Source organism: Hippocampus zosterae, chromosome 8, assembly GCF_025434085.1.
Source record: "Hippocampus zosterae strain Florida chromosome 8, ASM2543408v3, whole genome shotgun sequence".
NCBI lineage: Eukaryota > Metazoa > Chordata > Actinopteri > Syngnathiformes > Syngnathidae > Hippocampus > Hippocampus zosterae.
The window spans coordinates 17,523,657-17,538,288 of NC_067458.1; the positions used below are offsets into that span (position 1 = coordinate 17,523,657).

General features: G+C 42.3%; 1 protein-coding gene and 1 long non-coding RNA gene across 2 annotated transcripts in view; one reads left to right on the top strand and one right to left on the bottom strand.

The window, feature by feature from the left end:
• Nucleotides 1-216: 216 nt before the first annotated feature.
• Nucleotides 217-14,632, bottom strand: part of LOC127606490 (uncharacterized) — a 34,711-nt gene continuing 20,295 nt past the window's right edge. The window contains exon 2 of the long non-coding RNA XR_007963799.1: nucleotides 217-463. This is a non-coding gene — a long non-coding RNA (uncharacterized LOC127606490). The remainder of the gene's footprint in view (nucleotides 464-14,632) is intronic.
• On the top strand, nucleotides 1,112-3,775 carry foxq2 (forkhead box Q2). The gene is made up of 2 exons (XM_052074878.1): nucleotides 1,112-1,706; nucleotides 2,471-3,775. The coding sequence occupies exons 1-2, from the start codon at nucleotides 1,305-1,307 to the stop codon at nucleotides 2,834-2,836; spliced, it is 768 nt and encodes a 255-aa protein (XP_051930838.1). The 5' UTR covers nucleotides 1,112-1,304; the 3' UTR covers nucleotides 2,837-3,775.

Below are 14,632 nucleotides of genomic sequence, written 5' to 3' on the forward strand. Positions count from 1 at the left end.
AGGTGCCATGCTTGCGTAGAAGAGGAGCTTCTCAGAATTGCTCAGGTCTTTCACAAGCAAAGATGGGGCGAAGTTCACCTCTATGTGAACAACTGAGAATAGTCAAACAGTTTAAGGTCAATGATTCTCAACGTACAATTGCAAAGAATTTAGGGATCTCATCGTCTATAATCCATAATATCATGAAGAGGTTCGGAGAGTCTGGAGAAATAACTTTCTCTTGGACAGGTAACCATGAAGTGAATTCCGTTGCTCTTTGTGACATGTGCATTGAGAATACATTTGACTCCAATTTCATGAAAACAACAGCGCTTACCACCAAAATAACACATCGTATGGTGTTATTTTGTGATACATAGTAGTGGAAGCATAAAGTCTTGGCTTTATTTTTCTTCAGCTGGTAATGAGGCCTTATTCAAGCTGAAGGGAATTACAAACAGTTCCCTATACCAGTCAGTGTGTCCTGAAAAAAAAACAATTGTCATCAATTATAGTGATCTGCATTAAAAAAAAAAATCAATAAATGTGACATATTTTCTAGATCAATTGTTCGTACTAGAAACACTCATTTTGCTCCAAATGCTCCAGTTATTCGGTTACGCGCTACATGCTATTTATTTTTTTTGTCATTTTACCAGGCTAGGAGGTAGTTTCTAGCAAGTCACATTAATGGTGGAAAAACTTTAATTACTGCTCCATTGTAATTGCAGCAAGTCTTCGTACAGCCTCCCCAACTGGACAAAACAACTTTAACAGGATAACAGTGGCATCTAAAGGCCCTTTGACTCTACAACATGCATCCCGTGCGCTCCGTGTCTCGCGCAGTCCTAAGTGTTTAATCTCCCGTAATTACACAGATTTGCTTAGGTTAGTAAAAATAATCCGCCTAAATTGAGACCCCCTACCTCGACCTCCCCTGTGCCTCCTTTGCCCCTTTCTGTGAGGGATCAATTTGCCGTCATATAAATGGTGTGAAGCCCAACTTTGATTTAGGAGGATAGTGGAAAGTCGGGCTAGCCGAAGAGGTGCCGACGCTTTGCCAAAATTCTGTGTTTCGAAAAAGTCGCCGCGTTTAACCTCACAGACTGACGTCATTTCCACGCGCATCGAGATCGTGTTGCCGATGAGCGCATCAAGGTTAACAACAGTTGAGAGGCTCATCTTTATCTGTGATCTTGTCAACGCTAGGACTCGGACGAAAGCAGCCAAGGGGTGAGATATCGGGCCATGCTGTAAAAGCCCAACTTTTCCAAAGACCGCACAGAATTTTTCACGTTTCATCTCAAAGGTGCAATTTGTCAGTCATGAGTGCCAGTTATTTAACACCGGAGGTGACGACGGAGGACAGGAGCGGCCGAGAGCGACTCGGACTGAGCTTCACCATCGACTACCTCCTGTTCAACAAGGGAGCCAAAGATTCGGCGAAGGAAGCGACGGCTGAGCGGACGTTGCTCGATCGTCACGAACCCAAAGAGGTGGTCGCCGTACAGGAGAGGTCAGCAGAGACCGGAGAAAGGGACGTCAGAGGAGAGGAGGAGGGGGAGGAGGAGGTGACCACTACCACTATAGCCACGTCCGACGAAAAACCCAACCAGTCGTACATCGCGCTCATCTCCAAGGCCATCCTGGCGTCGGCGCAGAAGAAGCTTCTGCTGTGCGACATCTACCAGTGGATCATGGACCACTACCCTTACTTCAAGAGCAAGGTATCAGCCAGTCTCGCCACGGAATCAGCGGTTCCCAACCTTTATTCAGCACGTATTTTACATTTGAAAAAAATCTCACAGTGTACTATGAAAGTAAAATGCCAAAGTGATCCCAAAATGATGATATGATCTCTGTACTCGGTGTGAAATGGCTTGTTCTGTTGTATGAATGGCACCGGTTTAACTGTACCTGCTGCCCTCTAGTGGAAGAATATTTCATAGTTTTTTGGGTTTTTTTTTTGACTGTTACAAAATGACGCTAGCATAGATGCTTGTGGCTGAACAACATAAATAGTTGTCAACAATCATTTTCAGACCTGTTCCCGCGGCACACCTGATGATCTCATGCACCAGAGAACATCGTTAAACAAACGACAGGAGAATCGCAAACAAAGCGACCTACTTGGCACGTGTATTTTGTCTGAGCGGTTAGACAATCAGGCACAATCCCATTGTTGGCAAACTCGCAAATAACGTAATCCGGTTGCTAGGTTGCAAACCTTTAGCAGGTGCGCAGGGTGGCATGGCAGATTGAAGGTGGGTCTATTGGATTATGCTCGATCGGCCGGTTTGACGTGCTAAAAAAGTAACGCCGGGTGTCGTGTCTTGTCGAGATCATACTCGGTGTTGACACACCATTCTCACGCGAGTCTTGCTAAGAACGAGGCAAGGTGACATCTCGAATGAGATCAACTTAACACCCGCTTATGCTCCACTGTTTCGCATTAGTGACACCCCTTTTGGCAACCCTTGTGTCATCGCAGGATAAAAACTGGAGAAACAGCGTGCGCCACAACCTGTCCCTGAACGACTGCTTCATCAAAGCCGGACGTAGCGAAAACGGCAAAGGCCACTTCTGGGCTGTCCACCCATCAAACTACAAGGACTTTTCCAACGGAGACTACCATTGCCGGAGGACGCGACGGAGGGTCCGCAGGGCGGCCGGGCAGCTCCTCCTTTCGCCCCTCGGCTCGCCATACCAAGTCAACCACCACCAGAGGGCGCCCTGCTGGTGCTGCCCACAGGCCCACTCGCTACCTTTATCCTGCTTGGCCCCCAGACTCATCTGGCCTTGGTCCAGTGGCCAGGTGTCAGGCTTTCACCCTGGTCTGCATGTCTCTGGACCTTAAGTTTGAACCACTAAAATTTAGCGTGATTAGGATCAGTTTGGCACTGATTCACTGGAATTTTCGGCTAAGATGTGTTTATGCTATGTCTCTGTTGGACCCTGATATCTGATAAGTGAATTTGTGTGTAGGAGAATACGAGTTAAACCAAAAACGCATTATCCAAAGTGATTGAAAAGTACTTACGTTATTTCCGAATGTTTTTTGTCTGTTCCTTAATGCATGATAATTTCATATGTATTTTTTCCCTCGCATTTTTCATCTCTTTTCTTTAATGTATGAGAATTTAAATCTTATGGGACGACTTCCGACTGGATTGTGGGTACATTAATTCTTCGCCATAACGTGAATGCATGGTGAAATCTGGCCTGTTTTCATTGCTGCGGATAATGTTGAAGATTTCATTTTCATGCAAGATGGGCCGCCCATCATTTTGCTATTGTCGATGTCGAATGACTTTGAAAGGGAGATGACTGGGTTGTCGGCTTCACGTGAGTCGCCAGTCATGCGTCCAGACTTAATAAACACCCCGTGATTTTGTTTTTGGTGTTGCTTAAATGAGCTAGTCTATTGGACCATACCAAAAATTTTGAAAGACCTTGATGGGCAATTACAAGAAGATGTCTTCTAAATATACCTGGAAGTTCAATCAATTCATGGAGGAAACAGCCTACTTTTCAGCATTTGTGTGTGTTTTTTTTAACATTTTATTTTATTTTATTATTTGTATTTTATTTTACATGGCGCTCATTTTTCTCAGATGCAGATCACCGACCAATAAAAAAGGAGCCCCAGAAATGAAACATTTGCACAATACTGTATGCCGTTTTGTAAATGACCAAAGTTAACAATTGCACTTACCTGTACTTCTTTTTTAAAATAAAACATTCAAACTGTTTGGTTTAAAGGCAATATTATATCACAATAAATCGTTACATTGCTGTCACTGTGTGTGTGTGTGTGTGGTTATGTGTGTGTGTGTGTGTGTGTGTGTGTGTGCGCATGTGTTCGGATGGTACGAAAAGTGAGCCCGATGCTAACACCGCCACCCGGCGTCACATGCTAATTAGTCAAAAGCTGTCGGGATGCAAAATCTCCTGCATAAGAGACCCAAATCGGCGGCTGGGGCCGGGAGGGGTGGGCTTTCCAAAGCCGACCCCTGAGTGTATGAGGCCGGATAATCTGGACAATCCCAAGCAGTTTCAAGAAATAGGAAGATTATCACACGCCGTAATCCGCCACCACTGCTGAGAAAAGGGAAGGATGGAGAGAGGGGAGGTCACTAATTAATTGGGGAAGTTGGAACATAATGAGGAAACGAGACGAAGCAAAAGCACAACACTTATGGTGAGTTATTGTGACAACAGTTCAATATTTGTGTCATAAATATCGGGAAAGACCAAGAATTGTTGATTGGACTGGGGAGTACACATAATTTTGGCCAAGGAGCTGCATGCTGCTTCACCAAATCTTTGAAAAAAAAAAAAAGACATTATCCAATTTGAAAAATGTCAAATCACATGTCAGGATGAAAATCAGTTTCTTTTTGATAACTAGTTCCCAGTATTTAAATTCCTACCAATCGTTGGCTTGCTTATCAGGTTCTCAAAAGACGCAAAATGAGTGAGAACTTCAGACGCAAGAAGTATGTGTCGGTTCTGTACTTTTGCAAGCTGCGGTCAAGGCATAAGTAGTCTAAACTTTACCAGAAGATAACAGCGGGTTAAATTCTTATCATTGACATGTGTATACCGGTTCTGAGATGTTAGTTTCCACAACTATTAGAATATAAACCCTTTCCTGGGCTCTCTTACCAAGTTTTCAAACTCAGACGATATATGGCATATTTTATGAGATCTAAATCGTTTTGCAAAGAAATTCCGCTGCTCATTAGAAGAAGCCTTGCCATACTGATGTCTAACCAATGTCTTTTTTTTTTTTAAACTATCAATAGTGAAATTCCTCTATGACTGGCTGTGGTTGGTATTTACATCCACGCCGCCTAAGAGGATTAAAGGTTACGCATTGACTTTTGTCAACTTTGTTTGTCTCGACAAATGATCGAATATTCCAATAAGGCAATATTTGGTGTGAAATTAGATCACAAGAGGACCAACAGTACGCATGAGAGAATTGGAAAGGGAAGAAAAAGACGTGTGTTATGATCAACATCATAACACACATTTGAACAATGAAAAATCCGGCAAATTGATTTTATTTATTTATTTATTTGGGGGGGTTGGGAGGCACGTCCACCAAATCTCCCTATGCAATGTCAAATGCTAATTGGAGACCTAATTTGCTTAATTCGCATGAATTGCGCTCCGCTCCAAATCCTCTTCAATTCACCAGCTTTAAGGCTTTAATTTGGTTGCATATGTTTGCCGTGTGTACACACACACACACACACACACACACATACACACACAAACGCCCGCACGCGCACACGCACACTTACCATAATTATGACCCAACTGATTAAGCTTTTTTGAATGCATTTTGAATATATTTGCAGGCTTTGCAGATTTACTACAAGGAGTTGGTTCTCCGTCATTCATTTCTAAATGACCGGTAGACGCTTATTGTAGAAGAAAATCAAAATACCGATTCATAGTGCGCACAATCCTTAAAAAGTGTGATGTTACAAAAGGAAGTCATTTTTGTAACCTACTTTTTTTTTCTCTGCTCTCCTTAATTGTGTTGTGTAAATGCTTTGGTGTGTTGTCATGTCTTTGCCTGTGTGAAGCACACATTGGGGCTCGCTTGTGTATAAAATGTGTTGTACAAGTAAAAATGGTTTGCCTCGCCTTAGACTGTAAGTCAATGTGTTTAGTAAGTTAACGATTCTCATTGAATTTCAAAAATAAACTGTATACAGACTATATTTATTGTTTTTCGTTTAAAAAAAACACGGGAAGAAGACCGTGAAACATTATCATATAATAAATCACAATCATAAGATTTAGGGGCAAAAAAATTGCTGTTATTCAAAAACATTCCGTCCCACGGTGATTATAGTTGACGTTTGTTTGGGTGGTTTTTTTGGGGGGGTCACAAGCTCAAAGGGCCTCATCGAGTCCGTCAAGCTACAGCTAACCTGTTGTCCAAAATTTGCCGGGCCTTGAAATCAACCCGTTTCAAACAATAACGTGTAACTACCTTTCAAGACAAATGAGGTCAGGTAGTCTGCGTGTGTGCGCGCGCAGGCCATTTTGTTAATCTAATGAGATGGGCGGAAGGGTGCAAGGGGTGCATAGATTAGTGCCCAAAGATGTTCCTGATTAGCTGAGAAGAGTGAGCTAAGAAGATCAGCCCCGCTGAGATGGCGATGAAACAATATGGCCGTGTTTTAATGCGAGCATTCCAAGGCTGATTTCCTGTAGTTTGACCACACGCAGAACACACACATGCAGAAGGCGCAAAATGGACAAAACCAGGTGCCATCGGGTATTATATCTAGTACCTGGTCAGTCAAGGTTCCGTGTTGTCACATTTATTTTTAAAAAATTGAAAAAAGCCACCTTATAATCACATGAATACAATTTTTTACGGTTACATGGAACAGAGTGTACGATGATTTCAGCGGACAGTGAGCCACAGGCTGCTTCACTAAGTCAAAAGAAATCACGTGACCATGTGTAATGGCCAGTTCTGGTCAATCTCCATGACTAGTGTTTTGTGCCACAGTCTCCACTTAGATGTCCAAGCCCACTTGGACATTCCTCTAAAACAGGCATGTCAAACTCATGTTTGTCGCGGGCCACATTGTAGTTACGGTTTCCCCTAGAGGGCCATTATGAATTTGGGAAAACCATATCAATGTTTAATCCCCTCACATATTATATACGCAGCGCACAACAAATTGATGAATAACTTGTTTTAAAATTAGAAGTCAAGAAAAATGACTGTTATTGTGGATTACATGTGTCACGTCGCGTGTCCGCCAGCAGGTGGCGGGTTTTCTCCTCCGCCATCGGCACACCTGCCCGTAATTTCGGGCTGATTACCCCCCTTTATTTAGAGACTCAGGCAGTCATCCCACTGCCGGAGAATTCCACGCCGCGCCATTGCTCCTTCGCGAAAGTAAACACTAAATTAATATTACTCGTTGCTTCCTAGCCTTCTGGCAATTGTCTAGTCGTTCTAGTATTGATTGTATGCAAGATATTCCTATAGCCTATTCAGATCTTCCTCGCTTTTGTTTTCCGCGAGCGTTTTCTGTTGTTACCTTATTTTTACCCTGGTCCTTATTTGACCAGCGCTTTTTGTTATTTTTCCTGTCGGGTATTTTGTGTTTCGTATTAAAGCCTCTTTTTGTTCTTTGACAAGATCTCGTTTTCTGTCTGCTATCTCGGGGATCCAATTCATTATTTTTTGTTGTGCACGAAGCGATCTGTCTATCGCTTCGGGCACAACGTGACAACATGACAATTTGAAATTTCGGTTCAGACTTTAGCAAGCATCATGGAACTTGACATGCTTGATTTGCTTTCGCGGGCCACATAAAATGATGTGGCGGGCCAGATCTGGCCCCCGGGCCTGGACTTTGACAAAGGTGCGAAAAAAATGAGTCACCTTATTCTGTATTGTGGCTAACAGCCAGTTGTTGCAGACAAAATACAGTATCACATTGTTGTTGTTTGTTAGCATTCTGATGATTGCGTTCACTCAGGCTTGCGTTTCATTAAGCGACCACCGCAAATACGCGTCACTGATTCGGGTCAATTATATCGCAGGATAGAACCGGTATGGTCACAAAAATGTGTCCTCTTGTCATTTTTTGTATCGATAAGGTTCAGAACCAGATTGTAACGCTTTGGAGGGTAAGCAATCATCCAGCAAACAGGAAAAACTAAAGAAAAAAAAAGGGGGAGTAGAAGAAAAGAAACCAGACTTGGTAATTTAAAATTGAGTCTGATTATAATCTTGAGTTATTAAATTTAAAAATTTATACCTAAATATAATACTAATATAAAACAATAATGACACAAAAACGTACACGAACAACAGAAAGTGTCTGATGGATGACCAACACAGTGGACTACGGTAGTGATGGACGAAATCTACCCCTCCCCACCATCCACATCTGTAATATAAAAGGCAGGAGAGTCCAAATTGCCTCCCTATTTGGAAACATGATTGCATGCAAGTAGTAGGTAGTTAGCATTCTTTTAGGCTCTGAGGAGAAAACGAGAAGCAGTCCAACCACTGCCATTTTCTTTCTCCTGTCCCGCCACGAACAATAGCCCGTCTCCCTTCAAAGGCCCTTTAATAGTCAATCGATGGCAATGCGAGACGCCTATTCTGCAGATTACTGTTAACAATAATTTGCCTCCCAGTGCACCGTTACCATCTTTGAAGCAATGTTTTATTGCCTTTTTTTCCCTCCTTCCATCTGCATCTGTCATCCCTCGGGTCCGCTGTTTGATCTCTCTACAGCGTCCGGATCCCCACGAGCCGCCTTGACCTGTTGATTGACAGCTGCGATCAGACTTATGGTGGGACGAGGCATCGACCCGAGGAGCTCCCCCAAGACAAAAGCAAGTCTTGTGGGCTCTCTCCTCTCATCTCCCCTCCCCCCCTTTTCCTCCTGCACTGCTGATATCAGAACAGCATGCGAGGACGAGGTCTCTAGCGGCCACTAGATGTCGCAAGAGGCAAGCTAATACTCTCTCATTCACAGCCGCCGGACACAACATTAGGTACACCTGAGGTCCACAACACAAGTCCAATTGATAATGCGCGTGACAATTCAGCGGTTTCCAACATTTATTGAGCAAAGGCGTATATTTAATATTGAAATATAAATAAAAATGTCTCCAATATTGTACATGCTGAAATAACTTCTTTTGAGCCTTGGTTTGGAGTTACCACCGTGTGGAAGTTTGGATTCCAATCAGGTTCCAGACTCCCACTGGTGGAAAAACAAATATGCGATTCCCAGCCATATGTGTGTGTGTGTGTGTGAGCGAGAGAGAGAGAGAGAGAGATTTTAGTCCATGAGGCAAAAAGAAAACCCTGACAATTCCCCATTTCTCGTGGGCTGAGTGTTGCCATGGCGATATATCTCCGGCCAGTGCTACTCCCTGCTGACCCCGATGGATGACCTCTGACATTTAGGGCCATGGCAAGGAAAGTGGAGGGGGGGGGGGGCAAAAGATCAGCAATGGCTGGAGGGCGACAGGAGTGCTTCCATGATTTGAACCCCCCCCACCAGCCCCCTTTTCTTCCATAATTTGCATTTGACCATCAGCCGCCGAAAATTCATCTGACTGAGTCACACATTGCACATTCGCAGGTAGTGTATGCGTATATGTGTGTACGTGTGTTCCTCGCTCAAGGCAAAACAGCAGAGAAGCTCAATATCGTATAAATTTACATTTGATGCTGCTGCAACCGGCCTTCTGGGTAAACTGCGCTGATCTCTGCCAGGGTAAGACCAGCTACGGTGATGATTATGATCGCCAGTTGTAATGATCATCACTATATTCCCATGGCCTTGAAGGCAACCGCATCTCATACGCTGGGATATTTATAGCTTCCCGTGATTCTGATTCACTTCTCCTTGTGTGTACTGCCGGACACAGCATTGAGTACAGCTACAAATCGAACCCAGTGTTTCCCAAACTTTACTGAGCTCAGATTAGAAAATTCTCACGGCACACAAAACAAATACAAATATCACAACAAGAACAGTAGATAAAGAATGATTGATATGCAAGTTAGTAGCTCATCGAGTGGAACAACATTTATTGAAGTTGTGCTGCAAGTCACTATAGGTCATTGGCATGGATGAACAAATCTATGTTATTTCTACAAAATGAATGACCAGGTCAGTGAAATTGGAGTATCAACTCCACCTCATCTTCCTAACCCTGTCGTAATGGTCATAATATTTTTAAACATTTACCAATAATGTTAATATCTATTGCAGCTTTTTGAATAGCTGTCCACTGTATAGTGACTGATGTGGAACTTTAACATTGAGCATCCGGGTCATTTTCATATAATTTGATGACTAACGGCAAAGATGATGTATAAAATGTTTGCATTTAGCTTCTTAAAACGCTGTAAGTTGCACAAGTTACACATATAGCCGTTCCAATTCTGTAGACACAAGTGCATGAATGATCCAAGCAATCTTGCAATCTTAAAGGTAAAAAAATGGTTCAGACACTTTCAATAATTAATCTCAGAAATAACAGCATTTATTTTTCTGTGTGCTATTGTACAAACGCTAAATAGCTGCCTCTTCCTGTGTGTCTGTGTGTGTGTGTGTGTGTACAGAGCGGAGCTATTCAATTGAAATGGAACATTAATCCAACTTCTGATTCTCCTTGTTCACTCGGTTCCTCATGGGGAATAATTATAGAATGCTGTGTGAAAAAGTCATATGACTTTTTATCCAAATTATTTATCCCCCACCCTCGTCTGATAGCTCGTCAAACTCAGTTGATTAATTAAACAGTTGTGGACTGATAAAAGGTAGTGCGCATAGTCAGCTTGCCCAAGGATGAATTTTATGACGTGTGTGTGAATGGAGGAGAAGGGACAAAGAGAGGCAAGAAAAGGGAGTGATCAATGGCGTGCAAAAAAAAAAAAAGGGCCACCATCGCTCACATTTCGAAGCTATCGAACAGATGCTTATTAAAATTAATACACTTATTATCACGTCTTAAAAAAGAAAGATTGCTTCCAATATATTGATTGGGCTCAACCAGTCGTGCAGTTTTGAGTGGAATTTTTTTCCCCCCTCCAAAAAACAAAACAAAACAAAACATATTATATACTGTATGTGGTGTGTATGTATATGTGTGTGTGTATATATATATATATATATATATATATATATATATATAGGCGGCCCGGTAGTCCAGTGGTTAGCACGTGGGCTTCACAGTGCAGAGGTACCGGGTTCGATTCCAGCTCCGGCCTCCCTGTGTGGAGTTTGCATGTTCTCCCCGGGCCTGCGTGGGTTTTCTCCGGGTGCTCCGGTTTCCTCCCACATTCCAAAAAAAAAAACATGCGTGGCAGGCTGATTGAACACTCTAAATTGTCCCTAGGTGTGAGTGTGAGTGCGAATGGTTGTTCGTTTCTGTGTGCCCTGCGATTGGCTGGCAACCGATTCAGGGTGTCCCCCGCCTACTGCCCGGAGACAGCTGGGATAGGCTCCAGCACCCCCCGCGACCCTAGTGAGGATCAAGCGGTACGGAAGATGAATGAATGAATGAATATATATATATATATATATATATATATATATATATATGGTTTTAATTTTCTTTTTTTTGGGGGGGGGGGTATATAATCAGCATGTCAGTCACCCTGGATGCCTTAAGAGCACCTTCCTTCGTGCATCCCCTGCTACCTGTTTAGCTAGTCAGATGCCGTGAGCTGTGGGGCCTGAAAATGCAATTTTTGCCCTTCTGTGACATTTACCTTCTTATGCATGTGTGTAAATAAAATGAAGTGCAATTCGACGAGCAAACATGATGTGACTGGTATTCCGAAAACTGATTCTTGATTTGTTTTGACTCGTTTCTGCTTGGTTGGACTCAAGGGAACATATGGTGGCCCTAAAAGGACAAAAGATATGGCGTTTGCCATCAGGGCGGCACTTACTCAGACCCAGAGATTTCCCAAATAGCTCATAAAAAAAAATCAATCAATCATTAAAGAAATTAGTGTTTTCGACTTAATATGCTGAAACACATATAAAAATGCATTTCAACTGCTCCCTTCTCATGCAATTAATTGTTCAATGTTTTGCAGACTTGATTACGGAAGAGCCAGATGCTTTTGCCAGCGGTAGCACTGCCGGCAGCGTCAGCTGAGGAGGATTTACGCATTTCATATTTTGGTCATACACATTATTCATCAGACAGGAGGAACATATAAAAATAATTATGTAACAAGTAATCAAAATTATGGGATTATTGTAACAGATTTGCAAAGCAGGTCAAAGTCGCCTAATTGACATATTCACATTAGTTAAAGACCAAACCAGTGATAATCATACAAACATAGAAAAATTATTACGTAATTTCAAGGTGTGGGATAACGGCAACCAATTTCAAAATGTGGACAAAGTCACTGACAGGACTGTCCATTTTCACCTCTTGTCCAAATTTAATTGAATGCAAGTACAATACTTGAGGAAATCTTGAAGAAACGCATTTCATTCTTGCGAAGAGCCTCCTGACGAAGCTTGCCTCGGGCCACCAAGAAATTGCGGAATCTTGTTGTGAAAACAAAGGGACGACAAGAAAGCAGATCAACATGACCCTACTCCTAAAAAGGCGAATGAACATACAGGTACATCTGGCACATATATCACACGCTACAAATCAGCCAACCCGAATACGAGCCAATTCCCCCCCGAGCTATTACATAACATCCCCGAAGGAGGCTAAAAATATTTTAACAAGACCCACCGCACTGCGAACTCTGACCCCTTCTCATTTGACCCCGTTGCCACTTACACTGGCTTGTGACAGCGGCGGAGCTTGTTCACTTCCAACAGTGAGAGCCACCCCCCCCCCAAAAAAAAAGATTTGAGTCCTTTGCATGACAAATAATACACGATGAGCACGCCTTTCGCATGGATGATGAAATCAAACAACACATGCAATTTGGGAACTAAATGACGCCAATGCAGGGTCATATGGTAAGACGTAGAATAGAGACGTGGCATTTAAATGGTGAGAGAGAAGTTTGAGGGACTTTTATCTGTTGTACAAGTGTGAAAAGAAGCCAACAGCTACGACGTGAAGGACTTGACAGCAACTTTGATCATGATATTTTGAGTAGCACTATTGTTTTGGGTGATTTGAATAATGATTAAATCTGGTATTATAGTTTTAGATGTCTATTAATGTTATTTCATTTATTTTTACAATTGCAAAATAAATATCTATTTGCATTAGATTTAATATTCATATTTTTGAAATAACATACTTCTTTAGTCGTAATTTTTTTTAATGAGTCTTACATAAATACATAAGTAATAAATAAGATATTTCTGCGTGTGATCATCTGCAGTTTAAAAAAATATTTTTAATTAAATAGTTTTTTAATTAAATTGAATATATATCTATTTTCAGTTGAAACATTATAAATTGCAATATTTGTATGTGTAAATGAGTGACTGAATATGAAAAAAATATTTTTTCAAACACAAACGCACACACACACACACACACACTGGTTTGATAGAATCACATGGTTATGCCACATCTTTAAGTAGACGCCTGCATTTTAAACACCTACTTAGGATGTGTAAACCCCACCACCTCTGATGATAAAAGTTAACGCAGAGTTGTAACTACTACGTTACAACGATGTAATAAACATTCCCCTTTCTCTCTTAGCTGGGGAGTCAGTGAGTGTACAGTGGATGCGGCCCTGTTGGTGGCGAGTGTCAATAGAATTGGTGTGTGTGTGCGTGTGTGTGTGTGTGTGTGTGTGTGTGTGTGTGTGTGTGTGCGAGAGAGAGCTTGAGCGATGACAGAGTGAGGTTAAGAGGTGTCAACGCGACACACGAATGAGGGGATTGAGGACTCTTCATGGGAGCATACCTGACACTCTCCTCAACCTCCCCTCTTATTAACCACTCTAAAGACGCCATTGAGACGCCAACACTTCACCCAAGAGAAAAAAAAACAACAACCTGTGACCACCTGAGCGTGAGCGAGCGCATGCGCACACACACACACACACACACACACACACACACACACACACACACACACACACACGCAGCACACACGCAGCACACACGCAGCACACACGCAGTGAGGCTTTCTCAGAGAGGCTCTGGCAGTCAGGAATGGATTTGTTACACCTCCGATGTGGCGGACATGTTCACCCAAGCGGAAGACGGCAACGGTGCCATCCCACAGGGCTTCGCACCTGTCAGCTAGTGTAACGCAACATGCGAACACACACACGACATACAGGACAGTGTCTGGAGGTCTTGTCCACACATTTGCAACCAACCAGAGGCCTCTTTGTACACAACAGATGTGTACAGTACTGCCCGGGGACCCAAGTAATGAGTTTTTAAAGACACTAGCCAATTGATGGCTTTGACTTGAGAACAAAAAACATTGAGTATCATATGATGGCAATGAACTCAACTCACTTCGCAACAAAACAAACAAACAAACAAAAAAATCAAGTATGCATAGAAAAGTAAACAATATAATACTCAAATGCATTTATCATTTACCCTTTCAAAGAACGACTGATATTATTGCCTTACTGAGAGCCGACTGCCCCCAGTGGCAGAAACGTATGCACTAGAAGGGGCAGCACAATGTCCACTGAACTGAAGCAAAAAAATGTGCCGACAACAGTTTCATTCTTTACATGAGGTTGAATTCTGTCATGACAATACCTTGAGTTTGACATATGTGGTGTAAAAAATATTGTATTTGCTGGGACACGTTTTCCAAAAGCAGGACATTCAAGAAGCTGCATGAACTAAGTGGCTTAACGCATTAAAAATAGCCGAGACTCCAGAATCACCTTGCCACTTGTTATGAACCTTTTAGGGGACAGCGGTTACGACAGTTGACAGTTAATCGTGTTATGGGGTTACAGGGTGCATGAAAGGGTTAAAGTTAACGTCGACTGTTTTCAAGAACACACAGACGCATTTCCATAAATAGTCAGGCGTGAAAAGATTACTTTTGCAGTTGACGAGTGGGCAGCCACTCCAAAGGTATAGCTACTTGTATACAAGCAATTAACAAAATGTAATAAACGTCCATTTATATAACGCTTCCATTTTTAAAA